This window comes from Lepidochelys olivacea (assembly GCF_965140295.1).
Source record: "Lepidochelys olivacea isolate rLepOli2 genome assembly, chromosome: 7".
NCBI lineage: Eukaryota > Metazoa > Chordata > Testudines > Cheloniidae > Lepidochelys > Lepidochelys olivacea.
Window position 1 is genome coordinate 69,355,489 of NC_140417.1, and position 25,006 is coordinate 69,380,494.

General features: G+C 42.0%; 1 protein-coding gene across 1 annotated transcript in view; it reads left to right on the forward strand.

The window, feature by feature from the left end:
* Positions 1 to 25,006, forward strand: part of SH2D4B (SH2 domain containing 4B) — a gene marked incomplete at its 5' end in the record, with an annotated part of 106,822 nt that overhangs the window by 32,659 nt on the left and 49,157 nt on the right. Inside the window, one exon of the mRNA XM_084634506.1 lies at positions 12,229 to 12,376. Within this exon, the coding sequence (XP_084490632.1) occupies positions 12,229 to 12,376 (148 nt within the window). The remainder of the gene's footprint in view (positions 1 to 12,228; positions 12,377 to 25,006) is intronic.

Sequence of the window (25,006 nt, forward strand, 5' to 3'; positions counted from 1 at the left end):
GTCACTGATAATTTTGGTGTAATTAACTTGAATTTACACCTGCACTTAACTTGAAAGAGGAGAGAATTGGGCCCTTGGATCTTATGCCAATGTTTGATAATGAAACTAACTTTCAGGTGGCTTTATTAAAGCATGTACTGTAAGCGGAATAACTCTTTGCAGCTCCACCTCTGCATCTCAGAAAGCAAAGCCCTATTGAACTAAGACCCATACGGCCTTGCCCACATCACAAGTTGCCACTCAAACTACACTGGCAGCTTCTAGAATAGCATTGCACTTTGTTCAGATATAATGGAATGAAGCTCTTCAAACTTAGTGCTGCTCTTATATATCAGAGGGCCATTGCAAAGCAGGGTAACAAGTAGCCTCGTGACAGCTTCACTCGTCAGTCAACATAACTACATGTGTTTAGGGAAAATTAATTATTCTATTAGAAGCTTTTGGTACAAATTTAAAGTAATAGTGCCAGATTCTGCCCTCACTTAAATTGATGTAAATCTGAAGTCAGTGAAGCAATTGGCTCTTGCTCCCACAATTCTTCTGGGAGCTGGAGGGTATCCCACGGTCCGTAACACAAATTGTGCAGCATGCTGTGAGGCTGGAAGCACTGCAGGACTTACACTGGAGTAACTAGGGCCAGAACTTGCCCCTGTTGCCTTTGACATACAGTGGAAAAAGTGTTCTTGTTGTTTTTTTTTTTTTAACTGTCCCATAACTCAAAAACATCTGAAGGGATTTTGTTGAAAATTAAACAAAGCAAAATTACTTGAAACCAGAAGCCTACTTCAAAAGAAAATGTTCAGGCCCAAAGGTGAATACTTCAGTTTGTGAAGACATGAGGTTATGGATGAAAATGCTTTTGTAGTAGTTGCTTATTGTAGGTGCTACTAGCACCAACAATAAATTACAGCATGTTGCTCTATTAACTTGAGGCCCCAATCTTGCAGTCAGGTGTGCACCTTGCTAACAGTGGCAGGTGAATTAACTTCAGTGAGCTCTGCATTGGCACAGTGTACGGTCTGCATGGATCTGATTGCAGGATCGGTACCTTGTAATATAAAAAATCTTTGCTCCCTAGACGTTTATAAAGCATCTCATCAATCCCTAATCTGATTTTCTTTTAAGAGTAACATTTATGTCTAGTTTTGTAGGTTTGCTTATAAACAATAAAGACACTTAAAAGACTCTACAGCCTCACCAGATGGCAATCCTGGTCAGTTGTTAAGCTTTATGTTCTCTGGCATGTCCAGATCTTAACTTCCACTCCATTTATTCCTTTTGCAACCACCAAATTCAATATTTACAATAAGTCCATTCAGCAATAATAAAACTGAAAAATAGGAAAGAGGCATTTAGCATTAAAAAAATATTGCTTTACTTACCTCTAACTACAAGAAACAAATTAGAAAAAACCCAGGCTGCAATGAAAAAGGTGAATTGGTTAATAATCTATTCATGTTTGACTGTAATCAGTGAAATCCTGAAGAAATGTGCCTTTCATGAATGATTCAGGGGATGGAATGAGATGCAGATTGGTTAACAAGCCCACTTTAACAAGTTTAAAATATTTAACACCTCATTAATCATCCTTCTGTGATGATGACCAGACCATATTTAAAACAGTCTCTGAAAAGGGGAATAAAAACCCGAATGCCATTAAAGTTCCATCATTGTGAAGCATTTTGATTTGGGAAATTAAAGTTTGCGGTCCGTTTTGCTGATGTGTTTAATTTCAAACATCTTGCATCACAATTCCCCCTTTTCAGCTTTTATTCCTCTTGGCATATCATGGGACTCTAAAGTTGGCTGGACTAGATAAATCAGATTTTCACTTATCACAGTGAGTGATGATCCCTGTTTTCCTTTTGCCAATACTAATCTGGCCTTTCTTGGTGCTGCTTAAGCAGAGATGCATTTAATTTATGATGCCAGAGTCTAAGTGTTGACTTCTTTATTTCTGCAACTTAAGGACAGCTACTCTTTTATGCACCTTTTTGCAATGGACAAATAAGCGAGCCTATTACTGGCGTTAATCTTATGCTAATTCACACAGCTATGAGAGCATGGGCACTTTTTTATTTTTAAACTGTGATCAGTTGCTGCTGCTGTTTTTGTTCTTGAAGAAAGTTGAATAACAAGCACATTGGCCCAAATGAAAGATGTGATTTTCGGCCATCCAGGTGAGAGCAGAATTCTTCAGCTACACTTTAGAAATAACAGTGGTATGATTCTTTTAATGATGTCATCTGCTCCCCATTCCACAAGGAAATCTTAAATTGTCATGCAGATAGTTCATTACCATTGAGGTGCCTGCCAGGAAGAATATTCACACAGCTGACTGCAAAGCTAGACTGTTTTTTTTGTTATGAAATGTTCGCAAAATGAAGTGCATATTAACAAAAAATTTCAACGTTTTTTAAAAAGCATTTAAAAACAGGTAGGTGGTGGGACTTTAAAATTTACCGGATAAGTTTGACGCTGAAGAGCTAGGTATTCTGTGAGATCGTCATACTTGGATCGCTGCTGAACAACTCAGGGCTTGTCTGTATATAAGTCCATACAAGTCTGGGGCTGGGTGCTAAAAGTTCCCTAATGAGCTTTGATTTACTCCGCTTTGAAACAGGAGTAGATCAGAGCACACGAGGGACTTTCTAGTGTGTAGCAGCAGAGTCCGCATGGCCAGTTAGTCTGTGGCATGCTAGTACAAGGTAGACTTACACCTCAGGTCACTGCTCACTAGCTGTTTGTAAAGACAAGCCATAACTAGTGATTGAAACCAAAATTATTCAGGGAAGAAGAGAAAGTTAATTAAGGCTCCCATTCTGAGTAGAGATGCTTTCCTGGACAGCATTTAGGGCAAGGCATGTGCTTAAATCCCATTGAAGTCAATGAGATGTAAGCATGTGCCTAAGTTCTTTCCTGAATCAGGCCTGACACACTATGGGCATGATTTTGCAGATACTGACTACCAGCTGCAGAGTTTAGCAATGAGTAGTCTCATTGAACTGTATGTCACTATTCATGGTAGTCACTATGGGTGCAATACTGTAAGGCGTTAAACGCTCTCTGACCTGATCCAGTGAAGCACTTAAACTTACACTTACCTTGAAGCATGTGAGGGGGTCCCACTGATGTAATGTGGACTACTCACTTTTTTAAAGTTAAGCACATGCTTAGGGGCTTTGCTGGATCAGGCCAGAGTGCTCAGTGCCTGCAGCATTAAGCTCTATACCCAGTCATTATCATATGTAGGTGTGATGCTGGCAGACCAGGTGCTAGCTCATGCCAAGGCTCCAGGCCTCACTGAACACTTATAAAGGCACAGCTGGAAACCAGTCTTGTTTACCTGTGTGTTATCATCATCAAAATAGACATTAGATGTTAAGTTGATCAGTGTGTGTTTAGACTTTATAAAATGTTTGTAGGATGCTGCATGTATTGATCTTGCTTATAACCTCTGTAGCCAATGGTATAAAGTTATAGTGAGTGTTTGCATATGACAAGTAACTTGTAGGTGGGGCATGCAATCAAGCTTATCCATGTTGTAACTCTGTTGAACTCAGTGGGTTCACTAGGGATGAGTTTGGTGTGCTATCTCTTAATTTCAGTAATTTAGTAATACCTACCTAATAGTTCTGAGCACAAAGAGAGGAAAATCTTAGTGGCTTTTTTGTTCTTTAAGGAAGACAACTGCCTTTTTCATCCAACTGCCTTTTTAGCTGTGACAAAAGTTAGTGAGCTGTCTAATTTCTACTGGGCAATTGCACTGAAGGTATCCCTATCCTATATTTGTGAAAGTTTTTGATATTTGATTGTTAGAAAAGTAATATTTTCCTCATTTAGCCCAATAGTGGTTGTGCTAACTGGTTGTCTTTATTTAGGATATTTGCCAAGAAGTAGCATCTAGGTCTGATATTTTCCACAAGCAAGTAGATTTACAGGACACATCTGAGCCACTAATGAAAAGAATAACTTACATTTCATATAGCTTCTTACATGCTGAAGGCATCCCAGTACAAGGATAACTATCACCAGTGATATGTAGCCACTTCTTGGGTGAAACACAGCAGGCTAGATTTTCAGCTGCTGTAAATCTGATGATTTAAAGCTCATGATCTGGCCTTATAATATGGAACAGACTTCCTCAGAAGGTTGTAGAAGCCCCTTCACTGGAGGTTTTCAAAAGGAGGTTGGACAGCCGTCTATCTTGGATAGTTTATACACAACAAATCCTGCATTTTGGCCCTTGTGGTCCCTGCTAACCCTGTGATTCTAGCAACTGTAAACAGTTCATATGAACACTACCCCACCATTTAGAACATGAAGCAAACTACTGTCTCCAGTGAAACTTGTGGGGAATATAGGTAGGCAAAATATGATAACCCTGCTTCTTAGCTAAATCCCAATGCAAGTAAATTCCTAACAAAGGTGCCATAGGATCTTTCATAACCAAACATGGTCATAAGCTATAAAACTGAGATCCTCTTTAGGGTAGGGCAGAATCTCAGTGCACCAGAACACCATGCTGGAGCACCAACTTTGTTGACACAGAGACTGTCTGTCTGCACTAGAGAATTTATACCACGTGTAATTAAAACAGTAGGCCATGTGTAACTGGCACATCTGCATAAGCAATCCTGCTTAATTTGCTTTTATCCCCGCACACTGAAGAAGACGACATTTTGATTATGAGGCACGAGATAATCCCATAAGAGACCCCAATCAACAATTCAAAGTTGAATTCTTTAACCAGGTGCTAGATTGTGCAGTACAGTCAGTTGAAGAACGTTTTATGCAGCTCAAGGAACACAGCAGTATATTTGGGATGCTGTATGATATTCCAAAACTCCTCACTATACTTGAAGAAGACCTACACCAGCATTGCAGAGCACTAGAGACAGTGTTGATCCATGATGACATGCGCGATATTGATGCGAGTGATTTAGGTGATGACCTGAAAGCCCTTTCAAGATACATTTCAGCAGGATCAACTCCAAAGCCTGTTCTGGAATATAGGTGCACAAAGAAGATGACCACCCTCTTTCCAAATGCTTTTGTTGCTCTGTGCATACTTCTAACACTTCCTGTAACAGTTGCCAGTGGAGAACGCAGCTTCTCCAAGCTGAAGTTAATAAAAACACATCTACGCTCCACAACGACACAGGAGAGGCTGGTCGGCCTTGCAACCATCTCAATAGAGCATGAACTGGCCCAGACTGTGGACCTTCAGCAGGAAGCAATTAAAATCTTTGCAACCAAGAAGGTACAGAAAGCACCACTTTGATTATTCAAACAGCTAAAAATGTCTGTGTTTACTATGCAGACAAGAAAAGTTACATTTGCTGTTCAGGCATTTGAAAGTTAAGTGTTACTTAAAATTTTTGAATGAGATATTCAAGTTAGTCCCTGTCCCAAAGGACCAGTCACTTACCCCAGGTCAGTTGCACCTCATATCCCACACCGAAGACAAGGTTTGTAGGCAATCCTGTAATAAACTAACTACAAATTTATTAACTAAGAAAAAGAAACGAGTTCTTTACAAGGTTAAAACTGGTAAACATACCCACAAAAATGAGTTACAGTCTTAGGTTCCAAAATGTAATAAAAGCTGCTGTGCCTTTTAGAGCTAACCCAAACTAAGCAGATTGGGGATACCTTGCTTATGCTTAGAAATATTACCCTCTCCAAATCCCAAGCAGCATAGTGATAAGTGTCTTCTCAATGGGAATTGTTGTGGCTTTCATCCAGCATTCAAGCTGTGATGTGATGAGTTCTTGTGCATGTCCCCTCTTCGTGGGCATGAGGGAAGCAATCAACACTTAGGCTATGTCCACTTTATGTTATTAATGGAAAGATCCATGCTCCTGAGCGATGTAAACTATGTTTACCGAAGCACTAGTGTTGGCAGCAGCATAGCTACTGACTCTCATAGAGTCAGAAGATGTTAAGCAGATGGGAGAGCTCTCTCGTAGTCCCAGCCAGTTACATAACACTTTTTTTTTCTTTGGTGATTTTTAAAAAGCCAATTTTCCAAAGCTGGAAATAATTATGAGCATAATTCAGTGGGAGGAGACATAAGTTATACCAGTGTAATTTGTAGTGTAGACAGAGCCTTAAATACTATCTTATAACATGGGATACAGATATTATAAGTAAGATTAATACCTATGTGGGCTGGCCCACAACATTTTGGCACCTGAGGCGGGGAGCTCAAAGGACGCCCCCTTGCTTGGGCCAAAACTTCGAAAGGTCTCAATTCTGCCTTCTTCCTGTTCTACTCCTCTCATGGTACTGCTCTGCCATCTACCTCAATAAAGGAGAACTAACAATGTATCTCAGGAGAGCTCCTTCCTGCTTAGATAGAAAAGCTTCCTTGGCTTGCTTTCTTTTTCTGAATGCTTCCCCAGAGGGGTGTTTTCTTCTTTCACTCATGACTGCTGTTCTGGGCCAGCTAGAGTGGCTCTCAACACTCAGTTGAAGGGGACAAATAAGCAGGCTGGTAGCAGGGCCTGAGTGAGGGAAGATATCAGCTCTTAAGGGCCTAACTGGCTCCTACTACTTCAGTTGACTGCCTGTTCTCCTCAAGTGGGTTCAGGGAAGCAGCAGGAAACAGGAAGCTCCCTGAGAAGCTGGTGTTAATCAGTCCAGGCTCCTGGGGGTGCTAGAAAGGTACATAAAAGGCTTCTCCTCCTCTCTCTCCCTGCAGCTCCTGCTGCTTTCTGTTATTCCCTCTCAGCTTTTCTCCTGCCTGCCTGTTATTTCTCTTGTGCCCTCCTTCCTCCAGCACAGCACTCCACCATCTCTGTGCATCTAGAGCAGAGAGAATACATATGCACCAGCAGCGGACACAATTTTCTACACTCTGGGTCCTAGTGGCACCCCTCCCCCAGTCTGGCACCTGAGGCGGCCACCTCAGTTCTCCTCATGGTAAGGCCAGCTGTGCCTATGGTAAGCTTAATAGTGTCACCTATAGTATAGAACTTTCCTTTTTTAAGGGGTTCTAGGAGCAGTCTATTTCTTGTTCCTATATGTGGTATGTTTGGTGCTGTTATGTGCTTCATAGGCACATCATTATTAACATCCATTATTTCAGGGGGGAGGACTTCAGTTTTGGTTCATTATGAACAACAAGCCTTTAGAAATAAAGGGATAGATCCTCAGTTGGTATGGCTCCGTTGACAGTGTTGTCAGATGTTGCTAGATGTTTGTCTGTGTTCTCCCTGTGTGCTGCCCCAGCTCTGTGCAGAGAGTTGTCACAGCAGACCTTGAGCAAACTGCCCGATGACCACAAGATCCGTTAAGGTACGAAGGCACCCAGCCAGGTTTATTGTCAATGAGGCATGGTCCTAGTATCCCAAAGACTCTACAGGACCACTAATACCTGTATGCCCATTACAACGGACACAGCTCAGTGAATGGGGGGACTTTCTGTTCCCCCCTAGGTTAGCCAAGGACGCTCCCTCTGAGACTCCCTTTTATACATCAATGGAAATAAGTTACGTACTGCTCTTCGATGTTGTTATTTGACACCCTCTGACATAGCCAGTACCACCATCACCTTGTACATCTCTATCCATCACAATGTCATTCTGACCTTATTTTTAGGATGGGTCAGAGTGTTCCTGTTATCTTTAGGGAATGTGTTGGTATCAAGGTGTTGTGTTCTGATGCCACCCTTCTGGAATGTGTTTGCGAGAGTGCTCTGTGCCTAGCACCTCATAGGAAGTTGTGTTTCTGCAATATCAGCCCTGCTCTTGCCAGACTCTGTGAGCTTGCAAACAGGCAGAGCCTGACTTCTGCTCACTTTGCTTCTTCGCTTTACATCAGCAAAGCTTTATCACTACTTTAGTTCAGGCCTTACTCCTCACAACAGGCTTCTGATACAAGGTCTTATATTTCAGGCTCTCTTTCTACTACAGACAGCAATGGGGATGCCTTCACTTACACCACCTGAGAATCTGGCCCATTAAAAGTTTTCAGACCATCTGGAAAAGTACCTGAGTTGTTGCAGAAGGTAGAGACTTGTATCTGCTCCACTTTTCCATCCCCTGAAGATAATTGCTTTCAGTTAGTAAATTGCTTACTTTTTTCAATCACTTTGAAATGTCAATGGACATAAACACTTAGTCAGCCAGCTGACAGAGCTCTACCACTACACAAACCATGCCTGAGAAACCCAAGACACCTGGCCGTGTTTATTCACGCTTGACAAACTAATACTGTTGTTTCTCCATCCTTTCTAATAAGTCATTTTTCCTTAAGTATACCTTTTTAGTGTGCTCCATAGCTCAGAACAACCAAGCAGCCCTGCTCTCTACGACTTCTTCTGACCCTCACTGAGATCTTAAAGGTCACAAATGACACACTAATACTGCTTGCTTTGAAGAGTCTCCTTTTAAAAAAAAATAATAAAAATCAGTTCCTCAGATCTTAGTGGCGAAAATACTCCCCGACTCACAAACAATTTATAAGGTGGCAAAGGAAGTGAGTAACAAAAGTTGCTCTGGGGTAGGAAAACAATGTAATCCCTGGAAACAAGTTTCAGAGTAACAGCCGTGTTAGTCTGTATTCGCAAAAAGAAAAGGAGTACTTGTGGCACCTTAGAGACTAACCAATTTATTTGAGCATGAGCTTTCGTGAGCTACAGCTCACTTCATCGGATGCATACCGTGGAAACTGCAGGAGACTTTATATACATACAGAGATCATAAAACAATACCTCCTCCCACCCCACTGTCCTGCTGGTAATAGCTTATCTAAAGTGATCATCAAGTTGGGCCATTTCCAGCACAAATCCAGGTTTTCTCACCCTCCACCCCCCCACACACAAACTCACTCTCCTGCTGGTAATAGCCCATCCAAAGTGACAACAACTGGAAACAAGGTTGTTTTACATGTCCAAATGGAAGCCCCCTCCAGTCAGCTGCTACTCTTCTTATGGGTGGCAAGCCGTGCAATGACCTGTCGCTGTGAGACCAACACTTATGGAATGGCTGCAACAGCTGTTTTCCTGACTCTCTCCTGCCTGAAAGGAGAAAATATAGGACAGGCAGGCTTCTTAGAAACCAGATTAGATGTGTGAATAGCTCTTCTTTTTTTCAGGATATTACCGTAACAAAAATTGTATTTGTGGAATGGTGGATGAATGAATAAATAACACCTTGCACTTGTATAGCACCTTTCAACCAAGGATCAGATGTTTAAATTATGACAGAGGTGACAAAACTATGACTAAGACAACTTCAGCCCAGATCTTGCAGACATTTCTCTTACCTTTTATCCATGTGAATAGTACCACTGAGCATTGACTAGGCCTGCTCTCAGGTATAAAATTAAGCATGTTCATGTTTGTAGTATTGGACGCTTATCAAAACCCACACAGCAAATCAGTGCTAAACTCAGGAGCTGAAGCAGGAAGTCCAGTATCCCAATCCCACATTCCAACCAGGAATCACAGTTAAATTGATACACATTCAGAGTAAATCCATTTACTTAAATGGAGTTGCTATCAAATTTCACCAGTGTGACTAAGATCTGAATCTTGCTTTTCTGCATTTCTACATATTCCCTACTCTCAACACAATAAACTTTTCATGGCAGGGACCACCTCTACCTTTATGGTAGTACAGTGTGTAGCCCAATGGAGCTCTAAACCTGACTGAGGCCTCCAGCTGATACCATAATAGGATAATCTGAAGGACATTTCACATGTCGTATTGGGCTCTTTTAGTTTCTATAGCTAAGTCCATTTAAATAAATCATCTGATTTTTTTCTCCTTGTGGCAGTATAATATCATGCAATGCACTATATTTTACTGTTGGGTTGAAGTGGGGCCAAACATGCAGCACATAGTCACTAGGATTCCAGCACTATGTGGCTGAGCTGGGCTGGAGGGTGGCTTTGGTTTCTGACACTCCTGTGCAAAACAAATAACTTCACCTTTTTCCTTCATCTAATATAGTGTACTAAAAGTAGCAAAGGCTTAACATGTAATGAGCCCTGTGATCTAAAGCAATTTATTACTGCACCATTTGTGACTCAGTGGACAGTATCTGAATTTCCAAGGTTATTTTCAATAAAATGCTTTGAAGAAATTAATGGAGCAAATTAATACTAAAGCTCCATGGCACTACCAAAATACAAATAAATAATGAAAACGGTCCCCTTTTAGTGGTGCAAACTGGCCTACTCAAGATAGGTCTGAGATACAGAAGCGTAGCAGCTCTGTCTTCTCAAGATTGCTCAGCATGTGTTCTGACAAAATGTATGGCTCATTCTCTTAGGTAACCTCTCCCTTCCACTCACCTGATGAAACAATTTGCACGTAGCCCCATGAAGGGAACCTTGCAGTGTTTTCTGCCTTAGACATCTCCTTCAGGTTTTAGCACATGAAGGGACAATAGCAAACTGCAAACACTGAAATTTGCTGGCAGGAAAGGTATTTAAAAATAACTACTGAGAATAAGCCACAGGCATCAGAAGATGATCATAATGAGTAACAAATACCTAGCATGAGGGCAGTTAGCCCGACTTGATCTGGGATCCTGTTGGATTTCTCACACAAGCTATGGTAAGCCAAGTTGGGTTGGATGAGAGACTTCCAAGTTGCTAAACTAATATCTCAGCATGGGAACTCTGCATCTGCAATGGGGATGGGCGGAGTATGGACATGGAAGCTCTGAGTTTTAGAGAACTCCATCGCTCCGTTTATTATCCCAACTCTAACATCTTTCCATTCACTTGTATATATGTATAGTTTTTAATTAATAGGCTGTGGATTGTTCTGGTTATGTCATGTGTCCTGCTGTGATGAAAATTGTCTAGATATACAATTAATTGTTTTTATTTTCAGATTTATAAGCGATATCTTTCTACAAAGTTCAGAGTGTACGAACATATCCTAAAAACACACAATCTCATCCAAAAATCACTTCCCTTCTCCACTCCAAACAGAACAAAAACAGATCAGTAGAAAAGTTAGACTATTCCCCAAGTATTTCTCCTCATGTGCCATGTCAGAACATGTTGATCAGATGTAACAGATTATGTTCCATCTATTTAAATGGCTTCAGTGAGTTTTAGTGAGTTTAGCACTTGGGACAGGTAGTCGTACATTCATTTTAGGCTGTAATTTTTCAAAAGGACTCCATGTTGGCCTAGTTCTGCTCCCATTGAAATTAATTGTGAAAATCCCATCTAGAAGGAGCAGAGTTAGATCAACACAGAGCCCTTTTGAAAATTCCATCCGTAAGCCTTGAACAAGCACAGTCCATTAAAGGAAATTATGAAAAGCCTAATTTAAATGAAAAAATCCAATGTAAACACTTAGAAAGAAATCACTGGATTTTACTCACCCTGATATCCTATTACCCATGCACATTTGCTAGTATTAAAATTCTAGAATAACCCATATTTGGTATGGGTCCATTTTAGTGACGTAGGATGAACTGCTGAATGAGTTGTGACAAAGTGCTTGTTGAAATGTTTGTATTGCCCCCAAAGGAAATATCACTTGTTTCATTATAACACAAATTGCTGGGATGTCCCTTGTCCGCTTTTCCTATTGGAATGGACTCCTGTTGTATGAGTGAGCAATTGTATTGAAGTCTGTGGGATCAATTCTCTTCTGCATCAAAGCTTGCTCTGCACAATGGAGAGGGGAGTGCCATCAGGAAACCGGAGACTAGAAAATATGGTCTCTTTGACAGTCATGCCATACTGGTACTGTATTTTGTTCAGGATATGAAACCAAGAAAATAAGTGAAGGGATTATAGCAGGTTTAATGAATTCTGCTGATCCTACAATAGAACACATAACTTATCTTTGGGATTAAAGCTGTGTCACCAGTGGGGATGCACATGGTATGGAAACAATAGCACAGCTTGCAGATATACAACTTGTAGCGTGTCATTGGTAGAGGTGTCACATGACACAGCAAGCGTTCAGTATAAACATCAGAAGATCTAGCTATCGTAGCTGCTTCTGTGTTCCCCATTACTGTAGTATGAGGGCACTCACAATTTTTCATGTATTTATTCTCTCAATAACCCCTGGTAGGTAAGAAATGTTGTTATCCCCATTATATAGTTGGGGAAGTGAGTCACAAAGAGACTAAATGATTTGCCAAAGGTCACACAGGAAGTGTATGAAGGAAGAGGAAATTGAACTAATGACAGGACTATACTTACTCTCTAATGATTTTTTTTCCTTTTCCTTTTTTTTTAAGAAAAGAGAGGAAGAAGAGAGGCAAAGAGGTGAAGAACAGATACGACAGCAGGAGGAACTTAGAGCAAAAGAGTTGTACTTGAGCCTCAAGCAAGCTCAACAGCACAGCCAACATAATGAACATGAGGATGAGGAGTGGAAAGAACAGTGTGAGTAAACTTAATCGATGAATGAATATGAAATATGCACAAATCTTAGCTAAGCATGTGTAAAGTACCACTTGGAACCATAGAACCCACAAGAAACAGTAATGTGAGAGGGGAAGCTGCTCTTTAAACAACCACGGAAAGAAGCATTTCTTTCTAGACAGACTTGTCTTTTAAGAGGTAGATTCTACATCTAGCTTTCCAAAATGCCTCAAGTAAAAAAATGCATTAGTGATTTTTCTACCTTGCGCAGTACAAAATTGCACACAATTTTGCTGCAAGCAGCCAATTTGTCCTTACGTTGCAAATTTCAGTCACTTTGCCAATTTCATGTTTCTTTCTGCAAAAGGTTGCATCATCATTCATTTTCTGCAGTGGAAGCTACCTCCTGCAGATAGCACCATAGAAAACAATTTGAATTTTTTGTAATGTCTGATGGAAAAAAAATTCTGGCCATCTGTATTTGAACATCTTATACTAGAGGATTCAGCTTTGAATAGACAAAAGTTGTTGTTGTCTGGGTATTTATTCTAATATGGCTATTTTAAGAATTTCGTACCAGCTAGTAGGGCAAAACCCTGATGTCCTTACTCTGGCAAATTTCCATTGACTTCAAAGGATTGTTTTAAATACTAGAATAGATCTTTATGACGTTGCTATAATATCAACATTTTTCAGCTTGGTTCCTAGCCACACTGAAATCTTTTATAAATATCATCAGTGTGACTGACAAAAATTTAGAAACACAAGAGTAGCTTGTGTTCAGCTATAGCCATGTAGAGGACACAACCTATATGTGACTGTACGTACTGTATATAAGGTTCCCAGTAGTTTTGTATAAGGGCGGTCTTAACAGGTTACAGGGAATAAAATATGGTTAGCTGTCTCTATTATATAGTAATAACTCTGAGATATACTGTTCCCCTTTAAATGTGTGACCTTTCCGTTAATGAGAAGAATTACACATTTGTATTGAGGGAAGAATGTACTTTATACCCGCTCACCTACATTGATTTGATTACTCAACACAAAAAGAGGAAGAAATATTTAGAAGGTTTGAACTCAAACAGCGACATTGAGCTAATTGTGTATAATAAAGATTAATAAAGTAAGCACTGACAGTGACCTTTATCTGGGTCAAAGCTAAGTGTTGTCTGAGATAATTAAGTAACTCATGAAGTAGGGAAAGCAAAGCTACAGAGGTAGTATGCTGTAGTATTGCTAATTTATATATGTTAAGAGTAAAGGAAAACCAATAACAGTAAAAAATACCTCAAAATATGTGGTGCATTTTTTTGTTTTTTTGTTTGTAGTTTTATTCATTCACTGCAGGAGTTCTTGAAGACTGATTACCAAAGTCCTGTTTCCTGCCATTCATGAGAGACTAAGTTATTAGGTAGAAAATTAATTTTATATTTAAGATACACTGCTGGCATTATCCAATATGGTAGCTGGCTGCCATCTATTTTGACAGAATAAATACTCTATAGATTAAATTTTCAATAAAAAAAAATTCCCTGTTAAATTATTTAAATCCAGGATTCTGTTCATTTGAAAAGGTAAAAGATATCCTTTTGTACTCCAGGTCTCTAAGGGATTTGGTGAGGAGCAGGGGAGAGAGCATTTCACTTTTGAATGAACAGGACTATTTCAGTTTACACCAACTGACAGTCTAGGGTTGCCAACTTTCTAACTGCAGAAAAGCAAACACTCTTGCCCCGCCCCTTCTCCAAGGCCCCGCCCCCACTCCATCTCCCCTCCCTTCCTTGCTTGCTGTCCCCCACCCTCGCTCACTTGCTCATTTTCACTGGGCTGGGGCAGGGGGTTGGGGGTACAGGAGGGTGTGAGGGTTCCAGCTGGGGATGCAGGCTCTGGGGTGAGGCAAGGTATTAGGGGGTTTGGGTGCAGGAGGGGGCTCCAGGCTGGGACCCAGAGGTTCAGAGTGTGGGAGGGGGCTCAGGGCTGGGGCAGAGGGTTGGGTTGCGGGCTCTGGGAGGGAGTTTGGGTGCGGGAGGGGGTTCTGAGCTGGGGGAGGGGGTTGGGACACTGAAGGGGTCTTGGGGTGTGGGCTCCAGGCGACACTGACCTCAGGCAGCTCCCAGGAAGCGGAAAAATATCCCTCTGGCTCCTATGTGGAAGGGCAGCCTGGGGACTCTGCATGCCTCACCCCCGTCGGCAGGCACCACCACCCCTGCAGCTCTGATTGACTGTGGTTTCTGGCCAATGGGAGCTGTGGAGCCAGGGCTTGTGGTGGTGCCTGGGGCAGCATGCGGAGCCACCCTGGCCACCCCTCCAGCCATCTCTCCCCCTAGTAGTCAGCTGGATATGCCTGCCACTTCCCGGGAGCTGCACGGAGTCTGCCTGCCCTGCTGGTGCTGTGGCCAACCATACGTTTAGTGGCCTGGTCAATGGGGCTGAGTGGAGTCGCCAGGGTCCCTTTTCAACTGGGGGTTCTGTTCGAAAACCAGATGCTTGGCAACCCTATGACAGTCTGGCCTAGAGGTTGGTATTTCAGCAGCCCACTCAGATGGTGAATACAGAAACAGGGGAAATTTCTCAGACTAGTGTCAAAAGAAAAATATTGCATATAGAAATTGGCAACAAAACAAAATACTACAAATTTTACTGTGTTGAATTTGTTCTGTTTTTAAAATAATAAAATGAATGAATGCTGCAGTATAGGGACTATGGCAGGAGAAGAGGGAAAATTGAGGAACAGGGTAAAAAAGGAAGCAGGTTCCAGCCAGGGTTTCCAAAATGGTTCTGAACACAGGTTTTCCTAGTCTGCACTTAAATTGTGGCCAATCAACACTGCTTTGATTGCATCATTTTCTGATGCACATTGTCTGCAAGATCTTATTTTTGTAGCACAGGCAAGTCTTTAGAGGGAGTCTAAATTAGTGTAACTTGCACTGTCTTCTCTTATCCTGAAACTGTATGCTCACAAACTTGGATGCCCTCTAGTCCTCCATAGACTCTCTTCAACTTACTTAGCATCACAGCCACATGCTAATGAGTATCTTACACCCATACCTCTCACTTCACTTCTAAGTTTGTCCCACTGGGCTTGATTTACCTCACACACCAGTTTCATGCTGGTGTAAGTCCGTTAAAGTCAATGAGGTTGCTCCTTCTGTTGTTGATAGGAAAGTCAGGTCCACTGAGTCTAAACAGGTCTAAGTTAGTGTAACTCACATGGGGAGGGCTGGAAGAGGGGAGCGTAGCAAGAAAAGTAACTAACAGAAGCATTTAGAATGCATACGTGAAAGTAGGTCTAAGGAAATCTAAAGGAGTGTAATGCCACCATCCCTTCAAATTCAAAATTTGTTCCTGAATGCCTCTCTCCACTTTTGAGATGGTTCTTTCTGTTCAGGCTTTAGGCTCCCCATTGCAACATTGTGGCAAAAGTTTACAGTATTGTTAGGCTTGCAATAACTGTGTTTGGCCTCTGTCCTAAATACTAAATAAATAAATAAGCACATGCCTACGCAAAGGAGGCACTGTCAGATGCAGCATTAGCATCTTTGCCATTCTGCACCTGCTGTTGAAGCCGCATTACGCATTAGGAGCTAGGCCAGGTTCCATCCTGTCTTATCTTCTTGAAGTCAGCCCCCTGCACTCAGCAGCAGCAGGGGTCACAGCTGAAGAGGAGCAGCAGTGCTAGTGCATCTGTTGTGGAGGGCAAATGTAGCAATGATATTGATGACACCACTAATTTATTTAGTAGATGGAATTTAGAAAGGAATGAGGATTCATCTCTCATCATCACATTATTTCTCAGCTGTTTATTGCCAAAGCAATAGGCATAGACTAAGGGTTGCTAATTTTAGTTTCTGTTCACTTCAGTTCACTTGATTGTGCCAAATAACAATAAAAGCCCTTAGAACTTCTGTAATGTCACTTTGCTATAGTTAATTGAAATACATATTTTTAGTGCTTTTTAATAACTAAATATCTAGTGTGGAATATCTTGAGTAATTGCCACTGTAAAAAAATGACATTGTAAATGTCATTATACATTTAGATTTCACATGATGGACATATGATAGGAATGTCTTGGAGAGATAGTTGTGAGTTGATACACTTATACTCTTCTATACTTGTATTAGCAGAATAGTGTATTAATGGAATAATGTGAATAAGATTAGTGGAAAAGAGTGAACCAAGAAGTCCATATTTCAGTGTGCTTGTAATGGCTAATAATAGCATGAGACTGAGAAGAAGTGGAGTTAGTCTGGGAGATGAGTATCTATCTATACATGGCCTAACTTTTTTTCTAACCACGTTAAAATCCATGTAATAGATTCTCAAAGCATTCATGAGTAGTAGTATGTTCCAGTCTCTATAGTGATCTGTGCTTGTTGCAAAGTTGCAAACAAAGGGCTTGTAAAATACCACTGGAAAAATTGTTTAATACCTATAAGTGGGATTGAATACTACAAAAATATATTCGTGGAATAGATTATTTGATGGAAAACAGCAAAATTTACTGAGTACTATGTTAATCAAACACTGTTTGACCAGTTCCATTTATCTGAGAACTGAATCCATTTATTTAGAGAACACCATCGCTCCGTTTATTATCCCAACTCTAACATAGAATCATAGTATCATAGAATCATATGTGTGCCCTTGTTGCCAAGAAGGCCAATGGCATTTTGGGATGTATAAGTAGGGGCATAGCGAGCAGATTGAGGGACGTGATCGTCCCCCTCTATTCGGCATTGGTGAGGCCTCATCTGGAGTACTGTGTCCAGTTTTGGGCCCCACACTACAAGAAGGATGTGGATAAATTGGAAAGAGTCCAGCGAAGGTCAACAAAAATAATTAGGGGTCTGGAACACATGACTTATGAGGAGAGGCTGAGAGAACTGGGATTGTTTAGTCTGCAGAAGAGAAGAATGAGGGGGGATTTGATAGCTGCTTTCAACTACTTGAGAGGTGCTTCCAGAGAGGATGGTTCTAGACTATTCTCAGTGGTAGAAGAGGACAGGACAAGGAGTAATGGTCTCAAGTTGCAGTGGGGGAGGTTTAGGTTGGCTATTAGGAAAAACTTTTTCACTAGGAGGGTGGTGAAACACTGGAATGCGTTGCCTAGGGAGGTGGTAGAATCTCCTTCCTTAGAAGTTTTTAAGGTCAGGCTTGACAAAGCCCTGGCTGGGATGTTTTAGTTGGGGATTGGTCCTGCTTTGAGCAGGGGGTTGGACTAGATGACCTCCTGAGGTCCCTTCCAACCCTGATATTCTATGATTCTATGACTCTATGATCTCCAATGTGAACAGTATTATTAATGAGAGCGGAGTGACTACTGCAAAAAGTCTGTACATTTTTGTTTGAATTTTTAAAGGAATTTGTTTAGATTGTGTGAACACACCTTCTTTGTGTTTGCTTTCCATAAAAATTCAAGTGAACGCTTTTATTGGCAGGAATTTTTGCTAAAAGAATGATTTTTAAGCAAATAGGCTCCTATTCAGCAACGCATTTAAGCACATGCTTAATTTGAAGTATGTGCTTGAGGCTCGTTGATTTCAGTGGGCCTCAGAGTGTTTTGTTGAATAGCTTTACAGCTTTAACATAAGCAGATTGTTGACCAGGAGCCATACTGCAGAATATTTATGGGAAGTCAATTTCCAACAGGGGAACAGAAACATACCATGTGACTTATACGTGCACTCAAAATGTTGAATTTTGAATTTGAATATTAAATAGTCATTATGAACTACTCGTAAACAAGCTACAGACTAAGAATTATTAACGAGGGCACAGCTGAAGCAAAAGCTTTTAAAATTGGGATGCATATTCATGGCACATTTTTTGTAGAATTCACCCTGCTCCAGCTGTGAGTCATAGTGCTTCAAAAGCACAAAATAGACCATAAAAAATGGAGAGCTCCTAATCTTTTGCAAATGATGTGACTCATTCAGTCCCAGCACTACATGAATTAATCCACATCTGTATTAAAAGATCTAGAGTTAGAATCCTGTCAGAACTGCAAAGAGGGATTTTCCTGAGTCTACATGGAAATATAAAAGGCAGTACTCTACTTTCAGTAAAAAGATAACTTTGGCATGTTTAGAAAAGTGTAGGGACTGGTAAAGTGATCCAGAATAACTAAGGCCAAATCAAATCTCAGCCCAGATTCAGAAGCTCCGCTGTTCCAAGGTTCCAGGCTGGTTGGTCTCACTCTTACAAACTGTGTAGATTAGTTTCAGAGTAGCAGCCATGTTAGTCTGTATCTGCAAAACGAAAAGGAGGACTTGTGGCACCTTAGAGACTAACAAATTTTTTCGAGCATTAGCTTTTGTGAGCTACAGCTCACTGGGTTTTCCTGGACATGACCTTTTTTTTTTTTTTTGATCCTCTGCCCTCCGTTGGGTGGATTTTTCAAATAAGAGGAAATGTTGGGGATTTTTGTGGAGCAGATGATGCAGCTCAGAAAAAGCCGTCTCCACATTCCGATTGGTCCTTCCCCTGCATCCACAACTGCTGGCAAAGCCAACCCATCCGCTCTGGGGGGCACCGTGAGCAGGGAGGTAAGGTGGAAGGCGGGGTGAGCGGGGCAATGAGGCGAATGTGGAGGCGAGCAGCAGGTGGATGGGGGGAGGGGGCGAAGAGGAACCCCCCTACCAGAACGTTCCCCTCTCCCTAATCAGTGTGCCCCCCCCTCAGTACCTGCCACAGATTAGATGTTTTGGGGTGTCCGGAGATGCTGGGGGGAGGGGAGAGGAGGGAGGGCGGGCGAAGTGTGCTTGGGGGAGGGGGCGGGGAAGAGGTGGAGCAGGGGTGGGAAGGGGCGGGGTGGAGCCTTGGAAGAAGGGGAGGAGTAGGGGAGCATCCTGGGCAGAGCCAGGGGGAGTCCCCCACAGCAGATTAGAAACTCGGAGCCTATGTCCTGGTCACCACACCCCCCTAGGGGCGGCCCTGACTGCTGGATCTCACCCATCCTGGCGTGGCCCGCTGCAGGGCCTCAGAGCCTGACTAGGAGGGGTGACAGGGCCAAGTCCCAACTCCCCACCCTGCGATGGGGGAGAGGCCTTCAGGGAGGACTGACTGATGGGCTGGCACTGTGTCCCTGGCCTGCGCTAGCTGTCCTGCCACTGTGACAGGAAACATGATACTGCTCCCCACCTTGAGTGTGAGGCTGCAGGTACCCCCTCCAACTCCCTCCAAATACCCCCTCCAGATTCTCCCAACTGTACCCCCTCCAAATACACCTTCCCAGTACACACATTCCCTTCCAGCTACCCAACTCCTTCCCCACCATCCCTCAGCAGTGTCCTTTGTTTGGGAACTTGAAATATGGTAATCCTAGAGCAGATTCTTCTCACTGGTCCATCACACCTGAGTTGAAGGAGAATGTGCCCTCCCTTGCTTCTGGCAATACTATAACCTAATAGGAAGGATGAGGACAGGGTGGTGAACTTGGACTCAGACTCCTGAGGTTGGGGTTTAATTCCTGGCTCAGCCACAGGTTCGTGTGTGACCTTAGCAAATCTACACTGTTGCCTCAGTTCCCAATTTGTAAAATAGGGATAATATTTCCCTGCTTCACAGGGAAGATAGGATAACATCCATTAATAATGGAGAGGGGCTCAGGTACTATGTGATAAGGGTCTGTCACAGGCTGGCAGGCCCTGTAAGGCAAGCTATGCTCAGCCTTACCTTTAGCCAGACAGCTATCTTCCAGCTGTGTGTGATGGAGATGTAATTATAATGTCTGAAGCCAGCTGCAGCAGATCAGACGGAGGATTATTTAAACAGAGCTCAGGCTAGGAGGAGACCCAGAAGAGACAAACAAGGGGAGTTGTCTCTCTGGGAAGGGCCTGGGGAGGGAAGGCTGGAAGAGTCACAGAAGGAGCCAGCTGGCTATGGCATGGGGGCTGAGAGAAGGCCTGTAAGTAGCAGGAAGATCCCTAAGGGAAGCTGCCAGAGTTCCCAAGGAGGGGAGGCAGTAGGGAAAACCTGCTGGGAGAAAGCTGCATCCGAGAAGCTCTGTAGGGCTCAGGAGTAGGGGCTAAAAAGCAGAGGGCTTCATGCAGTCCAAGAGGGGTGGACTAATTTTTGGTTTAGATATTTATTTGGATGTACAGTTGGGCATTTTGTTACCTTGGAAGGGATCTGGGCTGCCTGTTTCTCAGCTGGAAGGCTGAATGGTGTATGAAGACAGATGGCCTGCGGGGGTACTGGAGGAGAAAAGCCCTGCACAAATTGCACCATAACACAATGGGGTGCACTGATGGTGTGTGTGCATCTTCACAGGACCAGGTGAATACTTAGAGAGAGGCCAACCTATGCTTGCGATTCATAGAGTGTAAGGCCAGAAGAGATCCTTTAGTCTGACCTTGGATGATTTTATGCCCAGTGGCAGTGAGGTGTTAAAAATACACAACCTGTAGCACAGAGTATCTTCAGGCAGTCAAACAGGAAAAATAATTCATTCATACAATGAATAATACCAGACGTCCAAGCTCCTTCTGCCTTCTTATTGACAGGATAGGAGATGGAAGGCTACAATGTGTTCTGAAAAATAACAAGTAGTGCAGAGATTGTAGCTGCTGCCTGTATAGGCACTCAGCATGACAATATCTGTGCTGGTCTTGACCCCAGCATCAGCATAAAGAGCTGGAGAAGAGACATAGTGAGGTAGGGCACTGAGAATAAGGATTTAGTTACCCAGCCTTGTGGCAAGGACAAGGAAACAAGAAGTATTAGAGATACAGGGCCAAATGCACCCTTATGCTTCCGTGAGTTGCATTCTGAGTGCACAGAAAGGCACAGCAAGATGAGGACCAACCGCATGACTTGCATGATCCTGCTGACTGCCTTGAGTGAGCTAGCTACGGAGAGGGGACCATGGATGGCCTCTCCCCACCCTTTCATTTCCCCTCACCGGCCCTGGGTATTCCAGGAATAAATTTAATGCCACTGACCTTGGATTGTTAACTCCTATGAGTTCCCACTCCCCCTCGGTGGATTCCCTAGAGGGAGGTCAGTGGAAGCTGGGGACAACATGACAGCACAGCTCCTGCAGCCATTATAAAAATATAGAGCCTCCGTCAGCTTTTTCAGGGATCTGTGGGTGTTGGGAGGCTTAAATCCTGTCTTACTCTGAGAAGTGAGACAGGGAAAACTGTGCTCTTTTCTTACTGACAGAATGTTCAGTAAGAGGCCCTGCAAGCCCGTATGTATTATTGTATGGTTTTTCTGTTACTTCTGTAAAGGAATCTGTAGTGAGGACAATTGTAAAACGCAAAAAGACACAATTCAGCCCAGGTATCACTATGTATATATGTGATAAAATATAAGAGGGAGGAAGGGTTGTTAGTCAGAGACCAAAGTTACTCTGGAAAAGACTTGTGAATGTTAATGTTACACCGTTCCTAAGAATGCCACTCTTCATACACAGGGCGACTCCCTACATGGTAAAAGTGTCACAATATCTTTATATTGAACAGGAAAATGTAGTTTAGGTTACTGGCCCCTACCAATACACAAGCATTAACCAAAGCACAGATTGTAGACACCTAACCATGTCTCTGTTGAAGTACTTGTCGATGGCTGAGTGAAATGGAGTATGTAGGTGCTTTTGCTTTTTTTTCTTGCCATTCTCCCCCTTCTTAGATATAGGCAGGCTATCCAGGGAAGTCCAATATATCTATACCAGTGAATCCTAGAGAACTCAAGATTCTTTACTGTATTCAGAACTCTGGTTCTGGCTGTGATACAGCTGTGACAAATGATGACTGTTCTCTAACATTATTTACTTACCATGCAGCATTGCACTTAAGACTTATCTTCATTGCTGCTGATGGCATTGTTACAAAGACAATGACCATATTTAGAGCAAACAGGGTTATGTGCCTCATATTCTTAAAGATAAAACATAAAATCTTTCCAGGTAATACCATTGACCCACTCAAATTACATATAAGAATCACTTCACCTGTAAGGTGAACAGTGAAAACTGTTTCTCTGTTTTCCACAGTATGCAGTAGTTCAGTACTCCACCCAGCTGAAAATTCAGGGTGAATTTTTAGGTAGACCCAACGTATTTACCCAAACTGTAATTCTACCAAGTGTATAGATAAAAACACCAAACTGAAACCGGATTCTTAGAAAAAGAATCCAATTATTAAATCCAATCTCTTTATTTGCTTCCACTCTAGCACACCCCTTAGCCTTTGATGTTACTAAAGCTCCAAAGTTTGTGGACATTTGTTAGTCCCTTGTTTGCTTATAGATTTTCTTGTAAGGTCTGCTCTTTCTTTTATTATATCCTGGCTCAACTGAGTGTTTCGATAATTCACATAAATCAATATATACTTATGCTTATTTCACCTCAAGAGTGAAAACCAGAAGCATACAAGCAGCCTCATGAAATGTGGCTGTCTAGCAGAATACCTGCATGCATGCATTGCCAGTCACAGGTATCACTGAGGAGGGAGAGAAGCAGTGTATGTGGTGCATACACAACTATGTACTACACATTCAGAGCCTTCCTTGCTTTTCAAAAATCTTGTATGCACTAAGAACTGCACAGTGAGTATTCATTTATCAACTCACTTTTTTTTTAGTGCCTCGAGCCCCATTTTGATGTTTTTTGAGACATAAATATCTTTAGGCAGGCAAATTATTCCAGTTCAAAACAAACCCTTAACATCCAGCGAAACAAATATTGAAGAATCAAGCTATTGCCTCCAGTAGCAATTATCAATCCTGCCATGAGTACCCTGGCTTAGAAGAGGGCTCTTGGAGTTAGAACAAATATATGTATACTGTGCATTGCAGTGGCAGAAAGGGTATTGCTCCTCTATTCTTTTGATGGGAGAACACTTTTTCTTAAGAGTAAGTGAACGATATATTGCGGACAATAGGACTAGCACCCACTGAAAAGTACTATGAGAGAAAGGAAAGGAGTACTTGTGGCACCTTAGAGACTAACAAATTTATTTGAGCATAAGCTTTCGTGGGCTACTTATGCTCAAATAAATTTGTTTGTCTCTAAGGTGCCACAAGTACTCCTTTCCTTTTTGCGAATACAGACTAACACGGCTGCTACTCTGAAACCTATGAGAGAAAGGTGTGATAAGAATAAAAATATTTAGATTTATAGTGGACACAGTTAATATCCTCTATTGTTAAGGTAACAAAAACATTTCCATTATACCCTTTTGTTTCTAGGCTCTCATAATTTTTGGAAACATTCTCATCTTGGGCAGGTAACTGATTTAACCTCACGCTAGTGATGGTGGTAATAGCTTCTGCTTTATGGGACTATTCCAGTAGTTGAATGGTGATGAAACAGCTGTGAAATTCTTAACTCTGACCTTTTTGAATACACAAATTCGAAATGAAGAGTGCCTAGGAGGCTCCACTCATGGATGTCTCACCTCTGGTGTCTCAGTCAAGGATAGCAGCCTCATCATTCCAGATTATGGATATGCCTATTTTATATGCTAGTGCGGCCCACCTTTTTTTTCAGTGAAAAATGCAGATTCAGCAACACTAAATCATTTTGTGAACTTGTCGGTTGTGCTGAGTTGTTCATTTTGAGGGAGACGATCAGAAAGAATCTAAACGTTTAGACATTTTCAAAATGAAACATTTCAGTTTTTTATCTGAGACAAACTTTTGTTTCAAAATGTCGATATTGTTTTAAAATTCACAACCTATTAAAATGGTAGACATTGAAGCCAAAAGTTTAGATTTTGCTGAAACGAAACACTTTATTCAACCTGGAAATGAATTTTTTTTTACTTCAAAATTGCCACTGAATTAAAAAAATCTGTTGTTCATTCTGCTCTGGTTACATGTCCCCTCTGTGACAATCCACAGAGAATAGGACTCTGTTAGGGTATGTCTATACTGCCTGCAAAGCCCAGGTCTGACTCCAGTTTGAGCACAACCTCTCTGTCTGTCCTCATGTAAATCAGTCTGACCCAGATCAATAAGCACTCAGAACCCAGGTCCTAGGGCCCTGCTCATGGGTGGTGGGTCAGAACCTGAGTCCCACTGAAACTGTGGTCCAAGCCCTGTCATTTTGCAGTGTGAGTGCAGATCAAGCTGCTAGACCCAGGTCAGAAGGTCTGCATAGTGCAATATGGATGCAATAGCATGGCTATGAGACCCGGGTCCAGCAATAGTAAATCAAGTTTTACAATGTTGGGTGGATGCTCAGGCGTAGGCTTGGAAATACCAAGTCCACAAGCCCACGTGCCACAGATCCGGGTGTACAATGCAGTGTAGACATACCCTTACAATCCCTACTTACAGAGCTTGGTTCTTGAGTTGTTGAGACTCACATTTTATACTGCTTTTCCAAAGCACAAGGTGCCCAATGTCCGTTCTGTCACTTTTAACCCATTTTCTATTTTTAAAAAGTGGGGTGGGGGAGTGAGACAGAGGAAAAACAGCCAAACAAAAACCCCACAATTGGAAGCATTCTTTATTCCAAATTTAGTTTTTATCACCAAGTGTGTTGAAAGTGACTGGCAGCTGGGACTCACACAGATGGTGAAAGGGCAGCGTAGCACTTGGGACTGGAGAAGTGATCAAAGTAGCCCAGGGAACTTATTTTTAAAAAAGAAAAATATTAATATACTCAAAACGGTAGGGAAAGGGTGTTCATAAACT